At 49.5% G+C, this 27,926-nt stretch overlaps 1 protein-coding gene across 5 annotated transcripts in view; it reads left to right on the forward strand.

Annotated features, from left to right (window-relative positions):
• IQSEC2 (IQ motif and Sec7 domain ArfGEF 2) overlaps window positions 1–27,926 on the forward strand; it is a 75,683-nt gene that overhangs the window by 20,003 nt on the left and 27,754 nt on the right. For 2 of the 5 annotated variants that reach the window (XM_057538643.1, XM_057538646.1), the window contains exons 2-3: window positions 3,913–3,942; window positions 16,347–16,442. In XM_057538643.1, the coding sequence (XP_057394626.1) occupies window positions 3,913–3,942; window positions 16,347–16,442 (126 nt within the window). Of the gene's footprint in view, window positions 1–3,912; window positions 3,943–14,426; window positions 14,548–16,346; window positions 16,443–27,926 lie in introns of those variants that run through there. The other 3 variants (XM_057538644.1, XM_057538642.1, XM_057538645.1) reach the window with 3 other exon arrangements.

Raw genomic sequence — 27,926 nt, forward strand, 5'->3', positions numbered from 1 at the left:
GCAAGAGTGTTCCAGGGAACAAATACCAGATGTTCTAAGAAAGTAGATGGGAGGGCGGAGTAAGATTTAGAGCTTTGGAGAGTTTGGGCTTGACTGGCACGGAAGTCTGTGGGAAAATCGTCTGTGGGAAAATTATCGGTGAGAAAATTATTGAATGTTTGAAGCAGCAGAACCACATCAACTGATTTGTGCTTGAGAGATGTTCCTTTAGCAGCCAGTGAGACAAGGTGGTTGCCCATTGAAGAGACTTGCAGTTAGACAAGTTGATGTTTGGGAGATCAGTTGCCTGGCTGCCCCAGGGCTGGTTCTCAGCATTTAAAGAGACTTTTATGATCCCTGGGCCAGGGTACCCCACCTCTTTCTCCTCAGGACACTTCTAGGAGGAGCCCTGTACACAGTAGCTCTTCAAGTCTCCTTTAAAAAATGTACTTGTGTTCGTGTCCAAGCTCCTTTCTGTTGGACACCTGATTTTGTAGACGTGTTGCTCAAATGCTGGCTTGAGGAACAGTCTCTCTTTCTCAGGTAACTTTGCATATCTCGTTTCTGATGCGTTTTTTGTTTATTAGTTTAGGTCTCAGAGGACAACCTTATTTATCTAATTCCAGGTTCTTGGGAGAGAGGCACCTTATTGTGTTCTGAGGTACTGTTTATAGATAGCTTGGAGGGTCAAAATGAGAGGCAGGGAATCCAGTCAGGAGGTGAGAGCAGCAACCCCAGTATGGCAACTCAAAGGCTTATATTCTTTTGAGTTATTCTGCCCTGTTGTCCCCATAAGTCCCCCAAACGTTCAAGAACTGTCGATATTTTGCCATTTATTCTCCCATCTGCCAGATTGCCCCTTGTACCTGGAAGCAGCAACGTCAAAATCCTTGGTCTCATTACATGCCTGAGTTTTTGGTTCAGCAAATATGGTCACTATACTCATAGGCTTCAATCAGTTACTGTTTATTGAGCATTACTCTTGAGGATGGGAATTGGCATAGACAAGCCTTTTGAGAACCCTGGGGTCTGAAGTGGCCTTCCATTGGGAGAAAGCCATAGGAGTAGCAGGAGAAATCCATCTCCTTTCCTGACATGGATTGATAAAGGGAGGTACCCTGGTACCCTGGTACCCAGGGTACCCTGGTACCCTGGTATCTGGTACCCTGGGTCTTTGTTTCTACCCATAGGTAGCTGAACCCAATTGATAAAAGAGAGAAACTTTGGGATTCTGAAGAAACTAAGTATCTTAGGGCCTGAAGATTGGAACTCAACTAACACAGCCCCCTTGTTTTATAGGTGACGAACCAAGGTCCAGAGAGTAGTGATTTCTCCAATTCTATGCTGCTAGTTAGGGAATGAGCCATAATAGAGCCCAGCATTCTTTCTACATCTGTGCTACCTCACAAAAGAATGGCGGTCCAGCTTCATGGAGTAAGGGGTGGATTGACCATTGGGCTGGGCATTAGTCCTGAAGAGGTGTAGGATAGCACAGTGTTAATGATGATGGTTCTCTAGATGTAACTAATAATTTGTATACTAAACACATAAGAGCCTGTAAACCCCTGAGGTGGCATGCACCCCCGCATTGAGGGTCATAAGATGCCGTATACCCTCGAACTAGTAAGAATCAGTCCACAGTGAGGAGAGCTGGCTAATTCACTCTGCCTCATGGCGTGGAGCTCTTTTGCTCCCCGTAGCTGCCATCTTGAGGACTGTAACATCATACAGAAGTGCTTTTGGAGCAGAGGTACATATCTGGTAATCTCTCCTAAGAAAGAGCCTGTCAGGAAGTGCCTGTCCTGACTTTGGGGGACGAGGATAAGGGAACTCACCTTAACGATGCATAAGTGCCCAGCACTGAGCTGCTGGTGCAGTGGAGCGTGGTGGTAAGAGCACGAGCTGTGGGGTCCAGGCCAAGCTCCCCTACTTGTGTGCCATGGGGCAAATCATTTCAACTTCTCTGAGTCTCAGTTTCATCATCTTAAAATTGGATGAGTAATTCCCACTTTGCAGGATCAAAGGAGGTCATGTACCAAAAGAGCCTGCCACCCTGCCTGGTACATAGTAGGTGCCCGGTGATTGTTCACGTGCCAATGGAGATGATTATGTATGTGGCTTATGCTCTGAAGTATAATAGATTGAGGCAAGGGGCCAGTCTGTGAGCAACTTGAGGGTTTATATTCCTGAGTCGGGGCCTGGTATATAGTAGATTGAATACGTGTGTGCTGGGGGTTTTGGGGTGGGGTGGCGAGGAGACCAGCCTGCCTGGAGCAGAGGGTTCGTGTTAGGGAGAAAGGCTGAGGGGCTTAGCCTCCATCCTGTTGACAGCTGGGGAGTCATTGAATTAGGCCCATCTGATCTGGTACCTGCGAATAATTGAGCCAGGCCTCAGAAGAAATCTTGCTGCTGCAGAGTGAGATGGAAAGTTTTAATAAATGTGAAAAGGTGCTCTGTGGCCCTGGTCCTCTGTCCCTTTAGGGGGCTGCAGAGGCTAACGATTGGACCCACTGTTGTCCACTGTGCCAGGCTGAACCTCACAGCCACCCCACCCTCCTGCCCCCCTCCCCTCCCCTGTCATGTCATTTTACAAGTGAGAAAGCTGAGGCTGGACATCGGGGAGTGCCTTCCCTAGGAGTATATGGCTAGTAAGTAGCAGAACTGGAAGCAATGGCCTCACCCACTGCCTGCGCTCCTGCACCCAGATGCTTGCCTGCCCCACCTGGCCGGGTGGGCGCTCCATTCACTCTTCCAACAAATACTCACTCTCAGCTCCGCCTCCCCTCCCCGCGTGTCCCTCTCACTTTGCACTCAGCATAGATGACTCTCCCCCGACTCAGGTCCCCTCACTAAGGTCGCTTCTTGGTTCTCTCACCTGGGGACAGAGCCTGTGATGTGTTCATCTCTGTCTCCTCCGAAGTCTGCAGTGGGAGTGGGGGTGGGGGAGGGAGGGCAGAAAAGGAGGAAGAAGAGGACAGAGGGGACAGGGAAGCCACTTCACACACTCTCCCCGCTTCTTCCAAGTGCCCTGGTTCTTCTTCCTCCCTTTCCCCACCCCCAAGGACAGTTCCACTGTTCCTCCCCTACACACACACACACACACACACACACACACACACACACACACTCTTTTAGGGAGGAACAGCCGGAGGGGGTGTGGGTCCGGTTTCACTCATTCTCTCAGTCCCCTCAAAGCAGTCCCCAGTGCCACTCTCTTCTCTTGCCCTTCCTTTGCCTCTGAGGGGGCCTCACAATGAAGAAGGCAGACCAATGTAGTAGAAAGGAGCCCAGCAGCTGACTCACTCACCCTCTCAGCCTCATTCTTGTCATCCGGAAAATAAGCAGGTTGGACCAGGCAATTGGCAAAGCCTTTTCTATGTTGTTAATAATACCTGGCATTTGTCTGCTGGGCTGCAAAGGGCTTAATCATCCCAACAGCCCTGCAAGGATTGGCCTTGTGTTACAAGTCAGGAGACTGAGGCTCAGATTCCAAGCAGGGAGGTGATTTGCCCAGGTCACAGGGCTGGTAAGTGGCAGAGCCAGTATCTGAAGCTTGGTCTCTCGCTGTTTAAACCTTGGGCTCTGCCCCTGGCCACAGCTGCAGGCTGCCTCTCAGCCACTCCGAGGAAGGCTTCTCACCATGACCCACTAGGCTAGAACATGGCTGGCTCCTGGCACCTCCTTGACCTCACCTCCAACCACTCTTCCCCTCACTCATTCCACCCCGGCCACGCTGTCCTCCTCCCTGTCCCAACAACTGGCCAGGCCCTCCGCCACCTCATGGCCTCTGCACTGGCCATTCTCTCTGCACGAAATGCCCTACCCTTCATTTTCATGATGCGTGCTACGTGTCGGGGCCGCTGCGTAGGGCAGAGGGAGGAGAGGAGTAGAGGGCATATGCTGACTGTCGGGTTTTTTCTCTGTTTCTTTCAGATCTGATGGTGAGAATTCCAGAACAGTCAGGTCAGTACCTCCTTTCTTTAGTAGTACTTGGGAGTTGGGGCAGGGACTGGGGTGGGGGCCTCTGGCTTGTCACTTCGGGATCCATGGGAGGGGCGGGGGCCAACTCCAGGGGTTTTGTCCCATTGGTATTAGGGGTGGGAAGGGGGCAAGCGTACGGAGGGGGTTGAAAACTCTTCCTTAGTCTTTCTGACCCTAGCTGATTTGGGGGCTCGGCTGAACACTGGAGGGGCTCATGGGAGCTACCCAGATGGGAAAGCTGACCTGCAGAGAGGTCAGCTCTGGACCCGGGACCTTCTCCCCCTCTCCTCCCGGGAGAAGGGGACACGATAGAAACGGGGCTTCCCTGGTCTGGCGTTTGTGCTCCACCCTGACCTGCACTAGCCCTGAGTAGTGTGGTTTGGATGGACTTTTGATGTGACACATTCCAGTCATTAGAAATATACCTTATATTTAAGGTAATGTTACACTTAAATATACCTTATATTTAAGTGTAACAAGCGCACTTTTTTTTTTTTTTTGCTTGGTGAAAAAGGTTTACAAGCATCAATCAGTAAGTTTTCAGGATGTGATCAATCTGCCATTTGGGGGTAAAACTGGGGTAGGGGCAAGGACTATTAGTGCATTTCCCAGGCCTTAACCCATCAGAAGCTTCGTGAAAACACAAGTGTCAAGGATAGGGACTATGTGGGAATGATGGGGGGCTCAGGGTAGGGCCCAGTCAGAGAGCATCCAGGCCAGGGGTGATGCAGTGGGCCTCTGAAATGAGATGGGTCCAGGCAGCAGAGGCATGAGATGGGCTCACTCAGTTCCAGCCAGGGCTGCAACTAACATATATAGCACCTACGTGAAGAGTAGAATCCACTGCGTGGATCAGTTGGAGGAATGTTCCCTTTCCACAGGGCTCCTGCAGCCCCTCACCAGGGTTCCCGGCTCAGTGAGTAGAGCACAGGTTGAATTTCAGCCACGGCTCATACCCTCTTGGCTGTGAACCCTTGTGCAGGGCACTGCTTGTCCAACCATATGCAGCAGTCCAGGTCCTGGCATCCAGGCAGTGGATATGGGAGGGGGGCAGAGGATCCCAGCATCCAGACGGAGGTGCGTAATGAGACACGCTGTGTCCTAGCATCCCAGGCAGGGGGGATGGGATGAGCACACTGGTGCCCTGGGCCAAGGTAGGGGCTGTGGGATGGGAGCACACTTCGGCCAGCAGGAAAGCAGGGGAAGTGTGATAGATACAGTCAGGCCTAGTGTCCAGGCAAGGGGTATATGACGAGATGCAATTAGTCCGGCATGCAGCCAAGGAGTATGGCCTGGGCACAGCCTGTCCTAGCATTTAGGAAGGCACTGGTCTAGCAAAGGACACTGATCGCAGTGCCCCACTGTGGGTTTGGAGAAAGACAGCTTGGGCTGACTCCGAGCACAGGCCCCCAGGCATCCCTGTTGATATGCCTGCGACTTGTCAAGGAATGCGACTGAAGGCGTCTCTAGCTCTTCCCGGCAGGGGAGTTCCTAGGACCTATAGCTCAGGGTGTTTAATAGTTATCATAATCATAAATCACATGATGATGTACGTTGGGCCTTTACAACTTACAGAAGTTGTCAGGGACTTTCTTTCGTTTGATCCTCCCAATGACACTGTAGGTGGAACCTGGGCTGCCCTTATCATCATTATTTTACAGTTGAGGAAACTGAGGCTCACGCTGGTTATGGGTTTTGCCCACAGCCATGAAACTTATTTATGGCTGAGCCAGGATTCAAACCCAGGTCTGCCTGGCACCAAGCCCAGAGCCCTGCCCACGCCATCCCTACAGGAGCTCTTGACAGCCTTGCAGATAATAATAATCATCCTCATCCTCATCCTAATATTAGTAATCATAGCAGTTATCATTTGCTCCTCACATACTAAGAACTCCGAATGTGATCTTATTTAATGCTCACAACAGCCCTATTAGGCATGGATTGGGATCCCTGATTTACACATGAGGAAAATGAGGTTCCCCAGAGGGTCAGTGCCTTGCCCAAGGAAATAAGAGCAATGGGGCAGGGTGGCATCACTCTGACTCATACCCTGGGCTGTCTGCTTCCAAAGCTGTTATTTGTTTTACTGAGATGTACTTCCCGACATCCACCCTGGACCTACAGTCAAGGAGGCTACAGGGACCTTGAAGACTCAGCAACTGTGGAAGCAAGGGTCAAACTTGGACTGTGGAAGGGGCCTAAAATAGCACTTGTGGGGCAAAATCTTGCAAATATGGTGGGAAGATCCTTTAACTTGGAACCAGAGCTGGGTGGGGTCATCTGAGGATGCTCTGAGGACCCGCATGTGAATTCTTGAGCTCACTTCAGTTAGGGGTCAGGGAGAGCTTCCTGGAGAAGATGGTGTCTGAGCTGGGTCATGGAGGACTGACACGCAGACTTTGTGTAAGGAGGGCATCCCTGAAAATGAAACCAGCAGGCATCGGAGGTGAGGGGGGCTAGGTGGGGGCAGTCAGTCGGGCTAAAACAGATCTGGTCAGGAAAGGAGCAAGTGTTAAAGTTCAGAACTGGTCTGGTTGGGACTGGGTCACAGACACCTTCTGTCATCTGTGGGAGCCGGGGGAGGCTGGAGGAGAGAGGCGGGGCTCTGCAGCACAGAAAGGGCAGCAACTGGATCTGGGCAAAGGGTTCCATTTATGGCCAGGTCGCTTTCTAGTTATGTGACTTTGAACAGATCTATTTCCGCCCTGGAGCCCCAGGGTTGTCATCTAATAAACATTGTGTGTGTGGAGGAGAAAGTTTAGGAGGGTAGAAGAAACACGAAGGAAAGGAGCTAGACTTCGGCTGTTGTGGAAGTGGAATGGGAAGGAATGAGCAGGGTCGGTGGATTGAACACCCCCCCCGTGGCAGGGCCCAGGCATGAGGGCTTCCAGGTATGGGGTGCCAGAGGAAGTGTGGAGTCTAATTAGAGCTGAACAGCTGGTGTTGCGAAAGGGCTGTGGGCAGAGGAAGGTGCCTGGACTTCCTGTAGATCCATGAGAAGTTGTCAGACCTACAGGCGCCTTAAATCCAGGTCCAGAAAGGGACTGGCGATGGCTCAAGGTCACAAACTAGCTCTCAGCAGAACCTGCTTCCTAGCTGTGTGTTGTTTGCAAAGTCACTTGGCTTCTCTGATCCTTACTTTCCTCATCTGTAAAATGAGGTCAATAATTCTGACTTCTTTGGGTTGATGAGAGAACTTAAAGCAATGCTCAGCATAAAATGGTGGCTCAACATATTGTAGTGCCCTCCGCCATCCCCTAACCCAATACATTGTCATTTATGGGGCAGTCAAGCTTGAGATATGTGGAGAGGTGCAGAACTTGAAAACAGAGGGGCAGGAGGGGCTGATACCTCTGCCACCAGAAGAGGAGGGAGCCCAGGCCTAGAGGTGCTGCCGCTGCAGTGAGGGTCTGGCTGGAACTCGGGGGCCCTGGGGACCAGGCTGGGGTTGACAGGCACGCAAGGATGAGAGCCAGAGGAGGTGGCCTGTTGCTAGGGAAGGAGGGAGGAGGTGGGGGAGCTGCTGACACCCGCAGAGCCAGGGACGTCCCCATGGCAACAGGAGCCGCTGCTGTCGGGAGGAGAAGTGGGAGGAGGAGCCAACGCTGGCTCTGTTCCCAGAGGAGGCCTCCCACTCTGGGCCTCAGTGCCCCCATCTGTCCAACGGGAGTTTGGATTAGGTAATCTCTAAGATTCTTTCTTGTTTTGACCTCCTGGCAATCTGGGGTAGCTGAGACCTCACAGACCTTCCGTGGCTCCCCCATCCACATGTCCGAGATACCGCCAGTCCCCAGAGCTGCCCCAGCTGCTTCCAAATCTTCCCTCCCGTGCTGCCTCCTGTTCAGCGCAGCCTGGTTGCCTGCCCTGCCCAGCTCTCTGTTCCCACCACTTCCTTTTGCTGGAACCTTGTCACTTACCGCCTGCTGAATGCTCTCTGGCTCTGGTGGGTCCAACTCCAGCCCTGTGCACTCTGGGGTGCCTTCCCTGGCTGCCCTAGTCCACCCTGACTGCTTCCTCCCTCCTGGGCTTCTTTGGCCCCACAGGTCTGCGCTCCTCCTGCTATCCTTAGTAATTGCTGCTGCAATGCATGGAGCCGCTTCTGAGAGCTGGGCTCCCCTTGACAGGCCCAAATCATTACAGTAAATTTATGGTGTCATATTGTGAATCCCCATTTTACATATGAGCCAATGCTCTGAGAGCTTATGTGGCTTGTCTGAGCTCCCCCGTGTCCTATGTGGTGGAGCCAGGCTTGGAACTCAGCTCTGTATAATTGCTGCTACCCCAGGCCTGAGGCAGGGCATAATTTATCAGCGGCAGCAGCACTTACTGGGTGATAGCTAAAGCCCATATATGCTGGCCACCATGCTGGGCACTTTACCTGTGTTTTCTCACTTCATCTTCACAATAATCCTATAGAGTATATATTCTAGTCACTTTACAGGTGAGGAAACTGAGGCTTTCAGAGTTAAAATAATTTACCCTCTCCCCCCCATAGAACTCAGATCGGAATCCAGACCATCAGAGTTGCGGTCACCATGCTATACCGGGGTTAACCCATTTGTATTCCAGAAGCACGAACAGAGCATTCCCTATGTACCAGGCCTGTGTTGGGTGATCCATGGGGGAGATGGAAGCGGGCTACAGACACAGATGAGCCAGCTCTGGCAAGCCCAAATGGGAGTGTGTTGATGAGGAGAAGCCAGTTGTAAGGACAAGAGGCTGGAAGGGGTAGAACTTGAATCTGACAGTGGGATGGAGGAGGAGGGAGGTGGGGGGGGGGAGGGAGATGGGTAATTTTCCTAAAGGAGGTACCTTTTTCCAGGAAGCTCACGAGGGGCAAGAAGAGGTAAGGGGGTCCTCCTTCCCCTTCCTGTTAGTGTTCCCTTGCCCCCGCCTGGCCCAGCCCCAGGAAGTGGGTGACCCCTAAGCTGGCTGCATGCCTGGTTGGCACCAAAATAAACTTGCCTTCTCTCTCTTTCCCTCCCCTCCTCTGTGTCCCCTCTGTCCTGGCTTTAATTAGCAGCCCTGGGGATGAGTCACTTGGCAGCTGGGGAGGGAGGCTGCTCAGAGCCCAGTCGAGCCTCAGTTCCTGGCCCGAACCTCCCGGGCAGCGCCACTGTGTTCGTGGTGTGGCCCCGCATCTGTGCGGGTGTGAGGAGCGCAGGGGCAGCGCTGCGTGCTGGTGGGTGTCCATGCACGGCAGGGTGTCTGCATAGAAGCAGATCTGGTTGTGGCTGCATTTGTCTCGGTGTCCACTGAATGTCAGCGTATGTGAGTGTGCGACTGTAGCGTGTATCTGTGGTCGCAACTGTCAGGAAATGAGGGAGCATTTGGGCGAACAAACACATACGCTTTATAATTGCATTCACCCCTCCCTACCTAAGTGTTCTTTATGCGTTTTTGCTTATGCAAGCCCTGCACTTATATCCGCAATTTTCCCTTGTCTTAGTCTGGGTACACTTTGTTGCAGGGAACTGAAACCCACTCAAATGCGCTCAAGAATAAAGGGTGGGTGGGGGGGAAACTATTGTGAGGCTACATCTCACAGAATCTAAGAGCAGTAAATGATGTATAGCCAGGCCTCACGCCAACTGGAAGTGGGACCAAGAAGTCAAGGAGCAAGATTGCTCTCTCTCTCTTTCTCTCTCTCTCTCTCTCTCTCTGCATCTCTGCATCTCCCTGGCTCATGCCTTGTCTCTCTCCATCTTTCATGACTTGCCTGGTCCCTGTCATCTCTTTGTCACTGACTCCTCTCTCTGGACTGGCTTCCTCTGCTCTCAGGTGGCCTGATGTGGCCGCCAACCTAGAAGCTATGTGACCTTCCAGCTTCAGGGCCCACCCCCATGGGACAGCACCGTTTCTGTCCATCCTGTGGTAAATGAGGGGGCAAGGGGCTGTAGGTGGGAGTGGATTCTCCTAGAAGTGGGTGAGGGTAGAGATCAAATACTCGGGACTTGGTGTTTCTTCTACAGTGCCCACAGCTTTTATGTGTTCACAAGCGAGGTCACAGCCTGGGGAGTAGTCTGCTCAGAGGCCCACGATTGTAAGCTTGCTCGTCCATCAAGGTTTTGGTTCCTACTCTAATGCAAGTTGACCTTTGCTCACTATGCTTTCAAGTTCCATGCTCTTGCATCAAAATGTCCTTTTTTATCTAAAAATTTCCCCTTATTTTGTGCCCAAACAGCTTTTAAGTGCACAGTGAATATTACCATCGCCACCAGTGTGCGGTGATTTTCATAGCCTCAGAACAACTGGCATAATGCTACTCATGGTACAGCTGCTACCAAGTTCTTGGTTGTTTCAGGAATTTTCACATTTTATTAGTGCAGTGACTGAATTTATAGTTATCTGCAGTATAGAATTATAAGCACACATTATCAATATTATCAACTTGATGCTTGAGCTTACTTTTCCATTAATACAAACCCTGCAGTTTTTACATTAATTACAGAGGGAATTAATGACCCCTTAGACAGGTTTTCACCTATGAGTAAAGAGTTTGGAACCAGCTGTGCACGTAATGACTGTTCTCCAGATGCAGGGGCAATGCCCATGGCTCTGACCTCGGCCAGGGCCTTGCATCCTCTGGCTGAGACTGGAGACTGCCCACCTCCTTAGGGAGCTCCTACTTCTGGCCTGGCACATAGCAGGTGCTGTTGTTATTTTTTAATAAAAATGATAGTTTTCTTATTATTGTTAAGGCCATCTTCCACATATAGGTGGTAAGCCTGAGTGGGAGAGATCATCCCAGGCTCAGGGCAAAGCCTCCTTCAACTTAATAAATGCTTTGATTCAGAAAATGTGTACTATGTATCAGGTACTGTTAGGGAGCATTCCACACACCTTATCTTTAATCCTCCTGGCAGCTCTGCCAAGTAAGGGTGATTGGATCCACTTTACAGAGGGGGAAACTGAAGCCTTGAGAGGTAGAGTGACTTGCCCGAGATCATCCATCCATCTGTCCATCCATCCATCCACTTAGTCATGGGACAATTTCTTGAGTACCTACATCGTGCCAGGCACTCTGCTAAACTAAATGCGGTTGATACAGTGATGAATAATAGAATCCTGCTCTGAGGAAACTCACCGTCTGGTAGGAAAACAGATAAGGAAACAGACAATTACAGGGGAAGTGTAGGGTGCTGTGGGAGAACCTCAGAAGTGTACCCAACCCAGCCTGAGGGTCAGGGAGGCTTCTCCAAGCTGACATCTAAACTGAGACTTGGTGGATGAGTAGAAGTTAGCCTGGTGAGGGGTGGGGGTGGGGTGAGGTGAAGTGGAGAGTGTTGCAGACAGAGCAAAAAAGTGTGCCAGGGCTGTGGAGCAGTGTTTGGTACTTGCACTCGTGAAGAACTGTAACTGTATCTGCAGTGGGATGGGGCTGTCATGAGAGATAATCTGGAAAGGGGGCAGAAGGTAAATTGGGAAGCTGGGACTGGGACCCTGGTCAGTTAGACCCAGAGCCAAGGAGCTGCAGGACCCAGGAGCAGAGCTTCCATGCTTCTCCGCCTGCCTGGTCCCAGGGCCAGCCTGGGTCAGCCTGGCTAGTGGCAGCGGCAGGCCAGGATTCCAGTGGCCACAGTGCCCTCTAGTGTCCAGCAGCCCATCTTGCAGCGTCCACCTCAGTGTGGATTGTCTGTCTCCCAATACCTGCTGACCTGTTTGACTAGGTGCCCTGTGCCGGATGCTGGGGACACTGGAATGAATAAGACATGGTCCCTGTCCCCACCGAGCTCCTGGACCAGAAGGGGCAACAGCATGTGAATAGACAGCGCTGGAGAAACGCAGGGTGGGAAGGACACAGGGGAGGGATCCCAGAGTCAGGTTCCCAGAGGGCACCACCTCTGAGCAGACTTGTGAGGAACAAGGCGGAGCTAACGAGGTGGGGAGGTGGCAGTGGGGGAAGGGTGGTGGGGAAGGGTCTTTTGAGCAGAGGCAAAGGTGAGGGCAGACAGCAGAGTGTGGCAGAGAATTGTAGGCACTTCTGTTTGGGTGGGGCACAGGTTGAAGATGGGGGGGAGGCTGAGACCACCTGGAAGTGGGGGGGAGGGGCAGCTCACAGAAGGTCCTGGGATGCCTGACACTAGCTCATAGTGGGCACTTAGGGAATGGAATCATATAAGGAGTTTTCCTGCCCTTTTGGGATCACAAACCCATCTGAGGATCTAATGAAAGCAATGTTCTCCCCAGAAATGCACTCATACTCACTCATATTTTTCATACAACTTTAGGGGCTTCAGAGACACTCCCCGCCCCTGGCCTATCCATGAACCACAGGCTTCCAAATTCCTCTTAGTATAAATACTGAAACCTTATCAGGACCTCCAGGCTCTGCATGATTGGGCCCCCGCCTACATCTCCAGTCTCGCTCATCTCCCCTTTGCTTTTTCCACTCAGCCACGTTGGCCTCCTTGTAGTTCCTGGAAATACCACCTCAGGTCCTTTGCCCAAGTTGTTTCCTCTGCCTGGAACACTCTCCCCCACTACCTCCACTTTTTGCCCTGCTTAATTCCATTAGTGGTTGAATAATGTCTGTCTCCTCTCACTTGGATATGAGCTCCATGAGATCAGGACATTGACTGCCCTTAGTCACTGCCGTATCTGTCCCCCAGCTCAGTGCCTGGCTCACAGGATCTGTAGCATAAGTGAACGAAGCCCCTGCCAGTGCCCTGCGGCTGGGTCAGGCTCCTCACCCTTAGCTCTTTCTTCCCTTCAGCCCCTAGAGGGTTATCACATGAGTCGCCCCAACAGGCTCAGATATGCCTGAATTCCAAGAGTGGCCCAGATGAAGAGGTATCTTCCTAGAAATCTTCCCCTGCCCGAAACAAACAGGTTTCCCAAGAGTCTCCCCTACCTCCCTGGGAGAAGGATCATACTCTCTCAGGCTCAAACTGAGACTTTTCAGCATGTGCATATTTGTCTCACTGAAACCTCACAAGAACCTGTGAGATAGGAGTTGCCACTCACCTTTTACAGATGAACAAACCGGGCCTCAGAGGGGTTACCCAGCTGAAAAGTTGTAGAGCTGGGACTTGTACCCAGCTCTGCCAGGCACCAAAATGTAAGCTCTTTGCCTCACCAGAGAGGGGAAGGGGCTTGCCCAAGGTCACACAGCATCAGCCTTAGGGCCAGGACTAGAATTTCTGTCTCTCAACTTCTGCCAGGCCAAGGTGAAGGTTTGGGCCACAGGTGCCACCCTTAGGAAAATAAGTGCAAATGGGCACAAGGTGCGGCTGCCACAAGAGCCAAGAGAGTTGCTGAGGGAGAGAGAAAGAAAAGCAGGGGCTGAGACCAGAGCCTTGAAGACCACGGGGCTTTAGGGGGTGGGAAGAGGGAGAAGAGGCCATGAAGGGCCCATAGATGCCAACTTTGTGGTGGTCCGGAGGGCCTATCTCTCTCAGCAGCTTTGGCTTTCTTGAGAGGAACCAGCTGCCCCGGCAGGGAGGCAGGAAGGCAGGAAGGCAGGAAGGCTGGCCTGTTGCCTGTCAGCTCCTATTCCTTCTAGATCACTGGCCCCCTGGCCCCTCCCAGGGCTGCCTTCTGCTCAGAACAGCCAGGGGCCTGGGCTCTGGGGCTGTGAAAGGACAGGAGCCCTCTGAGCTGGATCTGGGGTACTCTTCAGGAACCCCACACCCTTCGAATCCTCCAAATTGTCTCCTTTCTCCAGCCCCCCACATAAGGAGGAGAGAGAGATTACTGTGGTAGGTCGGTGGAGATTCTAGTTTGACTGGCTGTATGAACTTTAGTAAGACTCCTCCCCTCTCCAGGCCTCAATCTCCCCCTCTGTAAAATCAGGTGGGGCAATTTCCTTGGAAGAACAGCCTCTAGATTGTGAATGGCGTGTCTTCTGATTTTTGCTTTTCTCTTCAGGGAGCATTTCTCTTAGCCAGTTCAGAAAACAACGCAGAAGAAAGTGAGAGCTTATTGCAATGGTCAAGAATATCGGCTGGGCCCTCATCTTGATTTCCCCAAATGGGTGATTTGAATTTTACTTGAACTGGAGCATCCCAGCATAACCACCACACAGAGTCTCTTTAACTCTGTGGAAGATGAGAATGTTTGTGAAAAGCTTCTATGGAAAGGTTTCTGTATTCACAGGGCAGCAATATGGCCAAGGGGACAGAGTCCTGATTTGGGAATGGCCAAACCAGGTCCTGATCTTGGGGTTCTGCTACTTACTAGCTCTGTTACCTGTGCCGAGTTACGTAATGTTTCTACATCTCAATTTTCTCTTCGGGAGAATAGGGCTAGTGACAGGTACTTGACAGGGTGCTTGGGGAGATTCCAACAGAGGTGCATATAGTGAGCCCAGCCTGAGGTTTGGCCCAGAGGAGTCACTTCAAGCTCTCAAAGCTGCTTCCTCGTACTAGGAGTTCCCAGCCCTCCTGGGGGAGCAGGGGAAGGAGCAAAGTTTCCAGTTGCAGTCTGGCCTATAGCCCAGCAGGCCTGGCCCCGCCTCCTTGGTTCCTCCTTCTAGGGAAGGGCTGGGGAGGAGGGGGTGGCGAGTCGGTGGAGGCACCGCCCTGGCCAGGGGGCCTGCCCTCGGGACAGGTCCAGACCCATGGAGCCCCCCGGGAGGAGTAGCAGGTAGGAACCTGGCCCCCACCCCCAACCCTGCAGCCCGACCCCTCCCTTCCTGCCCAGGCCTGGACCTGGTCCCTGGGCTGCTGATTCAGCAGCCTCCTGGCTTCCTGGTTCCTGGCTCCCCTCTTGGACTCTTGGAGGCCTTTGGCTTGGGGGAGGGAGCCAGCTCAAGTGGGTGAGCCCAGGGGCATCTGGGTGCCCAGCTCTGTAAGGACCCTGGAGCCCTGAGCAGCGCAGTTGGTGGCCTGTGAGGGGTGTGATTGGTGGCTGCCCTGGCACCTAGCCTGGCGCTGCGGGGCTGTCCACAACAGCTGAGACTCTCTGATACCAACATTCCAGCAGCCTAAGGATCCCTGAGTCTCAGGTTTAATGAGTCAAGGACTTGGGCCAGTGACTGGCACTTAGATGGCACTTGAGAAACAGTCGTTCTGCTGATGACAATTATTCCAGAGTCTCTGATAAGAAGAGTATCAGATTCCAGGATTCTCTGTTAAGGTTCTAAGATTTAGGCATCCTCTCTAATTCGCAGCAAGCGAGATAGTGGGCAGCTGGCCTGGCGTGCAGCCACATCTCCCGGCCTTTACTTCGGCTCTTGAATGGCCAGGCCCTGACTACAACCTGCCTTCAGGGGCTCGTGGGGGGCAGGGGCTGGCTGACCTGGCACTCACTCCCAGCATCTGCCCTGTGCTGGGTAGGGCAGGGACAGGGCCCTCGGCCTCACTACGCTGCTGTCTCTCCTCCCTCTTCCCCTTCTCTGGACTTTAATCGTGGGAAGCAGGAGGCAGAGGAGCCTTTGGACCCCACGCTAAGGGTGGGAGCACAGCGCTGGGGGGCGGAGCTTGGGCCCTGCCCCAGGCTGGGGGCGCAGCACTGGCCTTGGAAGCAAAGAACCACCCTGTCCTCTGGCTCGCTGGGCCCCACTCGCACACTCAGCCCGAGTCCCATCCTGTCACCAAGACCACTGAGACCTTGCCAGCTCTCCTCCGCCCTCGCCTCTCCTGTCCTTTGCTCTGGCACTCTCTGCCTCTCCCCGTCTTCTCTCTGTGTCTTTTGTCTCGCCCTTTCACTGTCTTCCTCCTTCTCTGTCTTTCTCCTTTTCTGTCTTGTCTCTTTCGGTTTCTCTCTGTCTCTTTCCCTCTCCTCCTCCAGTGTCTCCTGCACCAACCCCACCCCCACCCCGCCCTGGCCTGGGTTCTTCCCCCTCTTTGGACCCAGAGCCTCTTTTCTCCCCATCCCTCCCTCTTTTCTTGTGAGGGGTCTTCTCTAAGGGGGAACCCCCCATACACCTTTTCCCTTTCTCTTTCATCCACCCTTCCCTCTCCCCTCTTCCCTACCCGTGTGGCGTCTGGTGTGAGGAGGGCTCCCTTCCCCCTTCCCTACTGTGGTGTCCCAGTGTCTCTGAGGCCGAGGTCCCCACGGAGTCACCTGGAACACAGGAGGCCCAGCCCAGCTCTTTCGTCTCTGCTGCCCCCTGTTGTCGTTGTGTTCTGTTTGTGGTTCGAGTGCCGTCCTCTCTTTCTTGACTTTGTGGTTTTTTCTTTTTTTCTTCCTTCCTTCCTTCCTTCCTTCCTTCCTTCCTTCCTTCCTTCCTTCCTTTCTTCCTACCTTCCCTCTCTCCCTCCCTCCCTCCCACCCCTCCTCTTCCATTCCCTATCCTCCACCACCCATTCCACCCAGTCTTCCCCTTTCCCCTATCCCACTCACTTTCACCTCCTTGTCCCCATTCCCCACCCTGCCTCTCCCCTCCCTCCCTGTCTCTCTCTCTGTCTCTCTTTCTCTCTCTGTCTCTTGCTGTCTCTCAGGTCCACAGCGTCTCATACTCTACACCAGTATTGCTGTCCTACTCAGGTCCTTGACTCCATGAAGCTTACCCCCTCAGGCAGGCTGGCAGAGAGCAGGTAAGAGCTAGACCCACCCCTCCCCCAATCCCTCACCCCTCCAGACAAATATCAATATCATTGCCAGCCCCTCCCCCATCTCCCTCTAGCCTCTGGAGTGACTGTGGAATGGGTGTCTGAGCGTGTGAGGAGAGTGACTGGGGGACCAGGCCAGGAGACCAAAGAGGACGTTCACAGCCTGTTTGTAGCTTGTCCTTCCTTAAAAATCCTTCTCTAGATACCTTCCCCCCAAAGTGGGAGTGGTTGGTCCCAGAATATGTAACATTTGAGCTGTTTTGTAGGATGAGTAAGAGTTTGTCAGTTGGATAGGATGGGGAAGGGTGTTTAGACAGAGAGAACAATCTGATTATACTTTTGGGGAAGGAGATTATTTCCAAGTTTATTTGAAAACACATTTTACATTTTCTGATTATAATGCAATGAAATAAAATATTAATAGCAATGGCAAAAAGGCTAGGTCCATTTGAAAGTTTAAAAATACTTGTGTTAAAGAGGAAATAAGAATGGAATTTATGGACTATTTAGAATAAATGTCAATTGAGAATATCATAGATCAAAACCTATGGGATATGACCATGGGGGTTCCCAGAAGAAAGTTTGTAGTCTTAAATGCTTTTATTAGAGAACAAGACAGTTTAAATGAACTAATTATTCTGATCAAGAGTCTAGAAAATTCTAGAAAAAGAACAACCAAAAGAAAGCAGAATCAAGTAATTACTATATATAAAACCAGAAATTAATGAAATAGAAAACAAAAGGTTTGATAAGCTAAGAGGTGTTTTTTGAAAAGACCAACAAACTAGACAGACCCTCCTCTGGCAGTTATGATTGAGAAAATGGCAAGAAAACATAAATAAAATAAGGTATGATGAAGGGGATTTAACCACAGATTCAGAGGATATGAAAGTCATAAGAAAATGCTTTGTGTAATTTTATAACAATAAATGCGAAAATCTAGATGAGATGGGTGGTTTTCTAGGAAAATATAAATTACCAAAATCACTTAAGGAGTGGAAGAAAACCTGAATAGAATAGAACAGTATAGAAGAAGTTTAAAAGATGGTCAAAGTTTTCTTCTCAGAAATGGTACCAGGCCCAGCTGGTATTATGGAAGTTCAGGTATCATGGAAGTTCTATCCAATCTTGAAAGGTCAGCTAATAGGAAAAGATGGACAGCTTCCTAGTTCATTCTAGAAGGCTGGTATCACTGGACAGGTTTAGACAAAAAAAGGAAAACTATAGCCTTACCTCACATATTAATAGAGCAACACGTTTTAAATTACAGATTCTCCAACTGAATCCATCAACGTATTAAAAGAAGACTGTATCGTGACAAGTGAAAGTTTGTCCCAGGAGTGCAGGGATTGTTCAAAATTAGGAAAGCTGTTATTGTAATTGATTATACTAATAGTTGTACAATCTTTTTACTCTATCTCCATAAATGCTGAAAAAATAATCTGACAAAATCACACATCCATTCTTGATTTAAAAACCCTTACTGCCTTAGTTATCTCTTGCTGCATTGGGGTAATTTGTTAAACAGCAATAGATAACTAGTACAGTAAGTTAGGAATGAATGAAAACCTCCTTAACTCGGAAAGAATTTTTATCAGAAACCAAAAACAAAATCATCAAGTGTAACAGTGAAGTGCTAGATAAATTTCCATTCAATTTGGGAACAAAATAAGGATGACTACTATCACTGTCACTAACCAGTGTTTTTCTGGAAGTTTTAATCATTGGGATTAAAAAAAGAAATAAGTGGTATAAATATCAGAAATAAAGAGTCAGAATTAGCATTATTTGAAGATGATATGGTTGTCTACTTGGATAATCAGAGAGAATAAAAGGAAAAATTATTAGAACTAATAAGACAATTCAGTGAGATGGGTAGATACAAGATAAATATACACCCAAACCATCAGCTTCTCTGAATACCATCAATAACTAATTAGAAGACATAATAGAAAAAGATTCCCATTCACAATAGCAAAAAAAAAAAAGATAAAATTGCTACGAATTTATAAGAAATTTAAAATACTTCTCTGTAGAAAACTAAAATTTCATCAAAGGCTATAAGACTTGAATAAATCAAGAGTCATATCCTATTCTTGGATGGAAAGAATTCAGTATGGTTTAAAATGACATTTTCCCCCCAATTTGATCAAAAGGTTCAATGTATTTCCCATTAAAATTTCAGTGGTGTTTTCTTTGGGAATTGTGCAATTGGATTTTAAAGTTCATTTGGAAGAGTAAATGCCCATGAATTACTAAGAAAATTTTGAAAAAGAAGAACAATGAGGGGGGACTTGCCCCGTTAGATATAAAAACTTACCATAAATCTACAGAAATTACAAATATTATATCATCACAGAAATAGAGGAATACATAAATGGAACAAAATAGAGAATTTAGAAACAAACCCATATATTCATATGGGAATTTAGTTTGTGACAAAGAATGCATTTCAAATCAGTGGGAAGTCAGTAAATAGGATGGGACTATTAGCTACCATTTGGAAAAAATTTAAGTTAAATCCCTACCTTGTACAAAAACAAATGCAAAAAATAAAACTGTAAAAGTACCAGAGGAAAATCCAGAATATTTTTATAACAAGGTGGAGAAGCCTTTCTGATCAGGGTTTAAGAACTCAGGAGCCATAAAGTAAAGAGCAATAATTTCAACTACGTTGAAGTTAAGAACTTCTGTGTGGAGAAAGATACTATACACAAAGTTAAAACAGAAACAACAGGCTAGAAGAAAGTATTTGCTACATAGACATCAGGCAAAGGTTAATATCTCTGTCTATATCGTCTCCTGGAAATCAATAAGAAAAAGGTGCACAACCCATTTAAAGTGGAGAAATAACGTGATTTGACAATTCAGAGAAATATACAGCTAATGAATGAGAAAGGATGTTCAACCTTACAAATAGCTAAAGAAATGTAACTAAAACAACGACGAAGTACTAATTTTAAAGTACCAAAATTTAAAAGATTGAAAGGGTTGTGAGGAAACAGAATCTCTCATATTCCTTGATAAGAGTACAAATTGGTTTCATTTTCTTATGGGACCAGTTTGTTAGCTGCCCCCAGAAACTTAAGTGTGCATATACTTCCAAGCTGAGAACTATGTCTTAGAGTTAGGTTTCTCTAGAGTTTTACTACTAGGTAGACCCCAATTTGGCCAGCCAGAGGCCTTTTCTAAAATACCCCAACCCCAACTGCAGTGCAACTCTTTATCACACGCCCTTTTGTAGGATAGCATTCTCAACCAACTCTTAATGAAAAGGTTGCATGATATATGCTTCTTAAATAAAGACAGGATTATATGAGTAGGAATAATCTTTATTTTTAGCCAGTTTATAAAAATGTTAAAGCCACGGAAATAGCTTTTATCTACATTTTAAACAAAATGTTCATTCCTTTGCCCAGCAATTCAACTTTTAAGAATCCTTCAAAACTACTTCCAGACATATGCAAAGATGTTCATTGCAGCATTGTTTATAATAGCAAACAATTAAAACAACCTACATGTCCATCAGTAGGAAACAGCTTTTCCTTCATGATCCATCCATACTCTGTAGCAGATCAAAAGTAAAAGATATATCTCTAGATACTCACCTGGAAAGACCTCTAAGACTTATTGTTATATGAAAAAAGCAAATTGCAGAACAGGGCTTATAGTATGATCCCATTTTTGTAAGGAAAAGAAAACCCCCATAACAACAATGAAAAAAATGTTATACCTACCCTGTCATAATTTTAAAATTACTGGCCTTTTTTCTTGGTCCCATTTCCTTGCCTTTACTAAGTTGTTTCCTTCCTCCTCTATACCTTTTTCCTGTATCCACCTGTTGTTTTTCCTTTTAATAACTTGCTCAAATACCACCTGATTCATTCAGCAAGCATTTGTTCTGCCTGCTCTCAGTTAGGCCTTATGTTGAACCTTGGTTCAATATATGGGAATGAGCTGTATCTGGTCCTACAGTCAGGGAGCTCAAGTCTAGAAGGGAGAGAGAGACACATAGACAATGACTGCATAGTGTGGTTTGGGATAGAACATAAGTAGGCCCAGAGGGCTGCCAGAGGAGGGGTACCTAACCCCACCTGTCCCCTACAGGAGGGGACATGTGTACTAAGTCTTGAAAGAGTAATAGCTTTCCTTTATCCCCCAATCCTGCCGGAAATGGTTGCCTACTTTTTGGCTCTTCCAAGCAGGATGACCTAATGGGGGAAAATAGTTGGGTCAGTATCTTTATTCAAGTCCAAATTCGGCTACTTACAAGCTCGACTTTCGGCAAGCCTCTGAGCTTCTATTTCCTCATCTGTGCAATGAGGATAATGCCTATTTACCTCTCAGGGCTGATTTTAGGATTGGAGAAGGTACATGTAAAACTCCTGGATGACTATCAACTCTTGAAGGGCAGGGACTACCCATGTCTTGTTTTCCTCATAGCTAATGTGTAGCCTTGGATTGGATTGGATCTAAAAGCTGTACATGTCTAGGGATGGTTCTGGAGCAAAGGATGGGCCTGACCATAGTGGGGCTTTGGGATGAGGAGGCTGAGAATAGTACATGGGATGGAGGGGATCACACCATAAGAAGAGAGAGCCAGGGAGTTCACTGGCAGTCCAGTGGTTAGGACTCGGTGCTTTCACTGCTGGGGCCCGGGTTCAGTCCCTGGTCAGGGAACTAGGATCCCGCAAGCCTCGCAGCATGGCCAAAAGAAAAAAAAAGAGAGAGAGAGAGAGAAAGAGAACCAGGTCCCTGGTCTTGACATGAAGGTGACACAGGAGGGAAAATAAGAGTAGGCGGCCCTGGGAAATGGAGCCCAGGCAGGGCATTCTGGCCCTGGTTCTTGGTCCTGTTCTGCTACTGATACCATCTCCTAGTCTCACAGTCCAGGGCAGGGAAGCATGGTGGACCAATACTTGCATTGGTGCCAACATATCTCAATTCAATCCCACCTCTGTCACTCACTAACTGGGTGACCTTAAACAACTCACTTCACATCTCTGAGCCTAGTTCCTTATCTGTTAAAAAGAACACCAACACCATGGGGTTTATTTATTGAGGAGTAGAAGAGATCATAAATAGTATTCACGTTGTTGAGTGCCTGGCACATAATGAGTACTCAAAAAAGGGTAGCTGTTATTAGTGTTCGTTTCAGTAGACACTTAGGGAGTTCTGCTATGGCAGGGCCTATGCTAGGTAATGGTTCTTGCCTTCCACAAATTCCCAGTCAGTTGTGGAGATTGAGGAGGGCTATGACAGAGGAGAGCACAGGGTGGGGGGCTGCTGTGGAAGCCCAGTGGAAGAGATCTGGCCCCACCTAGGGCTAGTGCAGGTCAACTCAGCCTAAGAGCTGAGTCTTAGAGGATGAGTCAGAGGCAGTCAGGGGCAGAAGGGTGAAGTGTGGCAGAATGTTCCAGGCAGAAGGAACAGCATATGCAAAAGAACCTGGATGTTGTTGGGAAGAGCCAAAGGTTTTTTAAGAACCTGGGTTTCATGGGTCCCAAATGGCTTCAGGTGGCCCACGAACCTCCTGAAATTGAATGCAAAATGTTGTGTGTGTCTAGTTGTGTGCATTTTCTGTTGGGGAGATGGTTTGTGGCTTTCATTAAATGCCTAAAGGGTTTTGGGTTCCTCCAAAAAAGGTTAAGAACCAATGTTGCTGGTGATGAAGTATCATGTGAATGGATTCTAAATAGGAGAGAAATTTGGTAAAATTTGTGTCTTAGACATATCACATTAGCAGTTGGTATGAAAAATGGATCGTATGCATGGAGGCCAGATGGAAGGCCTACACTGGGATATTGGCATAGAAGAAGTGGCTTGGAGCAGGGCTACTATGTTGCACTACTCCCGTGGGCACCATTCGCAAAGAACCATTTTAATTTCAAATTATGGGATCTAAATTCTTTGAGAGTTATTGATGAGATAGACCCAACAGCAGGTGAGAGAAAGGGAGGAGGCAAGGATGAGTCAGTGTTAGCAGAGGGCCAGAGGGACATGAGTCCAGGGTAATAGTGCAGGAGGAGAAGGGAACCTCTATTAATGCTCGCCCAGCCCCCAAAGTCCGTGGTCTCAGATATAATTACTAACTTCCATCCTACTCCTGGTTCTCGGAGATTCTGAGTGACACTGGAGACACTTATTTCTCTATGTATTTTGGGGAGGAATTACTTCTGGTTTGTGAGTCAGGTATTTTCCTGAAGAAAGTCGTGTTTGAGCCAGTCATCCAAGGTCTGTAAAGATTTTGAGTGGTAGAGATGGGAGAGGATGCTCTGAGAGTGAACACAGAGGCCTGGAGGTGAGAAATGGTAAGGCTGAACACTGATGCGGAGGTTAGACACACCTCAAACCGCTGTCTGGGGAGCCCAGGGTCCTTTCTCGTGGTAGGCAGCTGGAGAGCCATGAGCAGTTCTTGAGGAGGGAAAGTAACTTGATCAAATTAGCATTTTAGAAGGAAGGGAGACTAGGGAGGAGGCTTTTGCAGTAATCCAAGAGAGGTAAGCTGAGGTAGTGGCTGTGGGGATGGAGCAGAGGAGGTGGATTTGAGAGGTGATGGGGTAGAAGAGAGAACTGGAGTCAGAGACTGAATAGATAATGGGGGTGGAAGAGGGGGGGTGGAGATGACTGAGGGTGGTCACGGTGAGTTGCCCGTGTTCAGGTCTGGCAATGGATTCATTCATTCAACACATATTTATCGAGTGCTAGACACTGTGCTGGGCATTAGGGATATAGCACTGAGCAAAACAGATGCCTGTCCTGATGGATCTTACGGTGGGTGAGACAGATACTAAATAAATAAGCAACTAAATATATAGAATGTGTCTGGTGCCACACCTATCTGGGGGATGATGTTCCAGCAAGTGCAAAGGCCCTGAGGCAAGAGTGTGCTTGTTATGTTTGAGGGACGGCAGGGAGACCAGTACGATTGGAGAAAGAGTGAGCGAGGGGCAAGGGGAGTAGATGATGAGTTAGCGGAGGCCAGATCACGTGTAGTCTTTTAGAGCTATTTAGGGGGTAGAATCAGCAGGATTCGGTGGCTGACTTGCTAAGGGAGCAGGAAGAACCTAGGGTGACTTCCAGGTGTGTTTTGGGCTTGGGCCACTGGGTGGTGGTGCCTTTCACAAAGGTGGGAAATGCAGGAGGACAGGTTTGCAGCGGTAAGCTGCTGCGTTAGAGGTCCCTGTGAACTCTGAAGGCCCTAAGGGCCATCTTGGTGGAGCTTCCAGCAAGCATTAGGCTTGATGGGTCTGGGACCCAGGAGAGAGATCCATGCTAGAGAGAGAGATGTGGGGTCCTCAGCCATACCTGAAGTTATGGAATGGAATGAGATCACTGACAGAGAGTGTGGAATGAAAGAGAAGAGGACCAGAGCAGAACTGGGGAAGAGGTACTAACACATAAGGAATGGAGAGAGGAAGAGGAGCTGGGGGTGGTCTGAGAAGTAGGAGGAAAACCAGCAGGGAGTGGGCTCACGGAAGCAGAGGAAGGAAAGAGCCGTCTGCGCACGGGGGGGGGCTTGTTAAGAGTGGCAAATGTTACAGCTGGGGGAAGTAAGATGAGGGTGGGAGAGAGTCTATTGGCTTTAACCAGTGGGAGGTCCTGGGCGACCTTACTAAGAAGAGTTTCTGTGGCTTGGTGGGCGCATGAGGCAGATTGCAGTGGGTTGAAGAGCCCGTGGGAGGTACTGAAGTGGAGATGGCCAGTGTAGACGAATTTCTCAAGAAGCTTAGCTGTGAAGAGGAGAGAGGGACACTGATTGCTAGAGGGAGATGTGGGGGCAGATCGAGGGTTTTTATTCCCAGATGGGAGAGACTTGAGCTTCTATAAATGTTGGTAGGAAGGAGGCAACAGAGAGGGAGAGGTTGAAATACTGGAGGGAGAGGGGATGATTGTTATGGAGGTGGTAGCAGGGGTGGGCTCCAGAGCCTGGGTGGAGGGACTGGCCTTAAATAGTATAGGGACCCTCTTTTTCTCACAGGGAGGGAAAGCAGAGATAGTGGTGGTCGGGGGAATACAAGGGCGTTGAGGGGATTAGTGAAAGAAATGCTTCAGAAAAGTTCAAAGCAACACATGGAGATCCCTGACAAAGAGCATGGATGCTGGAGCTAGGAGGAAGCAAAGAATACTTCTGGTTGGAAGTCAGGGAGGACTTCCTGCAGGAAGCAGCATTTGAGCTGGGTTTTGAAGTTCAGACAAGATTTCAACAGGCAAAGCTCTGTGCAGAAGGAAGAAACAGAGTCAGCAAAGGCATAGAGGCGTGAAAAGGCTGGACGTGCTGATGTAATAACGAACAAGCTAGTTTGATGAAGGCTGGGCGGGATAACACTGATGCCACTGATGCTGACAGTGACAGTAATAGTTACAATGTATGAGGCACCAAACCTACCCTGTGGCAGGTGCCTTACATACTTGAATTCATTTAATCCCACCACATCCTGCAGAATAGGTATTTCCTCATTTTGCAGATAAGGAAAATAAGTCCTAGAGAGGTGAAGAAATGGACTCAAGGTCACCCAGCTAGTAGGCGATGGGGCTGATATTTAAACCCAGGTCTGTCTGACTCTAAAGCCTGGGCTTTTTCCACCTGACAGGAAAGGCCAGGTGAGGCCATATGGTGGGGGAGCCTTGAATGCCAAGTAGAGGAATCTGCACTTTATCCAGGAAGCTAAGGGGGCCCAAGGTGGGTGTCTGAGCAGAAGAGATTCACACTCAAAGGTGGGCTTTAGGAAGGCTAATGTGGTCCAAGAGAGTAGGGAGAAGAAATCGGGAGGTGACTGCAGTGTCAGGGTGAAGGGTAACAGGGGCCTGGCCTGGATAGGAGGGGAGTGAGCAGGGGGACTGGAAGATCATTTGTTCCTCATGACAGCCTTGAGAGGTGTGGAGTTTCCTTCTCCTTTTATAGATGAGGAATGGGAGACTCTGAAAGGAGGAGCTACTTGCCCAGGACTTGAGCACTGGTTCATGTGGTTTTGCTGACTCAGTGACTCTGTGGAACAATGTGTCAGAGGGAGCTCTGAGTATGAGGAGGGTGTGTGTGTGTGTGTGTGTGTGTGTGTCCCCGCGTGCGCACCCCCGCACGCGCTTCTCTGTCAGATGGACAGCAGTGCCTTCCCTTGCCTTCTCTTTCCTTCCCATGTCTTCCCAATCCTCCAGTATCCTGGATTCCATATTTCCTACATCTCCTGAGCCAAGGGGGTCTGGGAGCGGGGTGAGACTGTTTCTTTGGATATCCCTAGAAGATCAGCCTTTTCACTCCCAAGACACCTGGTCCCGCCCCAGCCCTCCTGCCTGTCCATCCACCCCATGAAAATGTAGTCCAGCTCCAGTGACTGCCACATGCAGACTGGCCCCTGGTACTGCTCCGCAGGACCCGAGGAACAGGTGCTTGTTCTTGCAATGTTTCCTCCCCGCCGCTGTGGCGCTTCTGTGTGGGTGCAAATGGCCACCTTGGTAATTAGGTTCAGTTCATGAGCAGTTAACAATAACCACCACCATGTTCCCATCACTCTTGTTTGCCAGGCACTTGACATGTATTTCAGTCCTTTCAACAATCCTGTGGGGTTGGCATCATAAGCCTCATTTTTACAGATGAGGAAACTGAAGCTCCAAGAGGGGCATTAACATGCCTGGGGCCGCAGCCTAGAAGCACTTGTAGAGCTGGCCTTGGAACCCAGGTCTGTTTGCTTCCAAAGCTGTGGACTTTCCACGCTCCATTTCTAAGCATCTCCTACATTCCCAACCCTGAAGCCTTCAGGAAATACAAATCTTTGTCCTTCAAGGGCACGGTGGATTTCTAGAGATAGTACCAAGTTCACCCAAAGGACCTGCTGGGAAGAGTCTGAGACTTGGAGCTCCAAGAACTTCCAGGTTTAAATCCTGACTACCGCTCACCCAGCTGTGTGACCTTGGGCAGCCATCTAACCTCTCTGAGCTTCAATTCCCTCATCTTTAAAATGTTGCACAGTTGTTGCAGGGGTTAAATGAGATGACCCATGCAAAGTGCCAGCAGAGAGCTGGTTGCTACTATTTATGTTAAAATTAAGGTTGGGCACCTGTCAGGTCAGAAAGGGAGTTTACATACTCTGGGTGTAACCTTAAGCCTGAGCCCAGCCTGAGTGTGGGGGAGGGCCGTTTCAGGAGGGGGACCAGCAACAGGCTCCTTGGAGACTGAGATGGATGTGGCCCCATTGGTCACACTGGCCTCCCCATTCCAACCCCCATCCTAGCCCCACCTCCCTGGTTCCAGCCCTTCTTGTGTCTCCCCTGCTCTGCAAACTAATGCCTCTGCCTCTCTCTGTCACCCGCCGCCTGTGGCCTCTACCCTGCCCTTCCTGGCCCCAGGGAAGAGGAGGAGGAGGAGGAGACTGAGGAAGAGGAAGAGGAAGACGCTCATCAGTTCTGCTGTCCGGCCTCCGAGTGCAGTAGTCCCTCCTCTCGGTAACTGAGAGGACAAGGGTCATTTTCTATGCAGAAGCAAAAGCCTTAACCAGCCCCCTGCCCCCTGCCCCCTCGATCCCCCATGGGACCCCATCCCTGCTTCAGGAACCAGATGGGCAGGCATCGTGCCCCGTCCTCACCCACCCCCTTCTTGGAATTCCCACCCTCACTGCTGTCTCCCCTGGACTCCAGCCCCCAAATTATAAAGGCTGGAGCCCTAGGTCTGACTAAAATGTGGGAGCAGCAGAGCTTGGAGCTTGAAGCTTGAAACCTGGACCCTCCCATACCCGCACCCCACTTCCCAGGCACCCTGGAGCCTGCCACTCCTGGAGAGGTCTCCAAATGACATCCCAAGGACCTACCTCTGTCCTCTGTGAGCACAAACAGAGATGCAGGGTGCCTAGGGCTTAGAGGACCAGACGGGGTCGGGACCCAGCCTGCTCATTCCCTCGCTGTGGCCATTGCTGCCATCTCTTCTACTGCTTGGAGGCCTTGTCCCGTGCCCCCCTGCCACTCCCATAGTGCTCTGTAAATATGATCAGGAGGAAAAGGCCTTTCAGAGTGCGTGTCGCTGTGTACAAAAGAATTTCCATCAATAAAAGCTGATCTCTTCTCTCTGTCTGATGTATGTTCCACCCCGCCCCACTTCCGTCTCCCCATCCCCACCAGGGTCTTACCTTCTTTCCTATCCAGGGCTGGGAACAGGGGCTGGGAGAGAGAGTAGGGTTTGATTTTATTGTCAACACCCAGAAGGCACTCAATAAATGAATGAACGATGTGGCGCTCTCACCATGGGCAAGCCTAGCGCCTTCTTCAGCCTGAGGTCGTGCGAGCTGGCCAACTTGGACACGTTGCTTGGCCTCCCTGCTACCCAGTTTCCCCGTATGTAAAAGGAGGAGGGAGGTTGGACCAGAGGATCTCCAAGGGCTCCTCCAGCTCTGACATTCTGTGAATCTGAGATGGTACAATTTTAAGAAACTATGATTACATGACTTTAAGAGAGGATAATTCAGTGACACATTCCATCCA

The sequence above is a fragment of the Balaenoptera acutorostrata genome, chromosome X (genome assembly GCF_949987535.1).
Source record: "Balaenoptera acutorostrata chromosome X, mBalAcu1.1, whole genome shotgun sequence".
In the NCBI taxonomy this organism is placed as follows: domain Eukaryota; kingdom Metazoa; phylum Chordata; class Mammalia; order Artiodactyla; family Balaenopteridae; genus Balaenoptera; species Balaenoptera acutorostrata.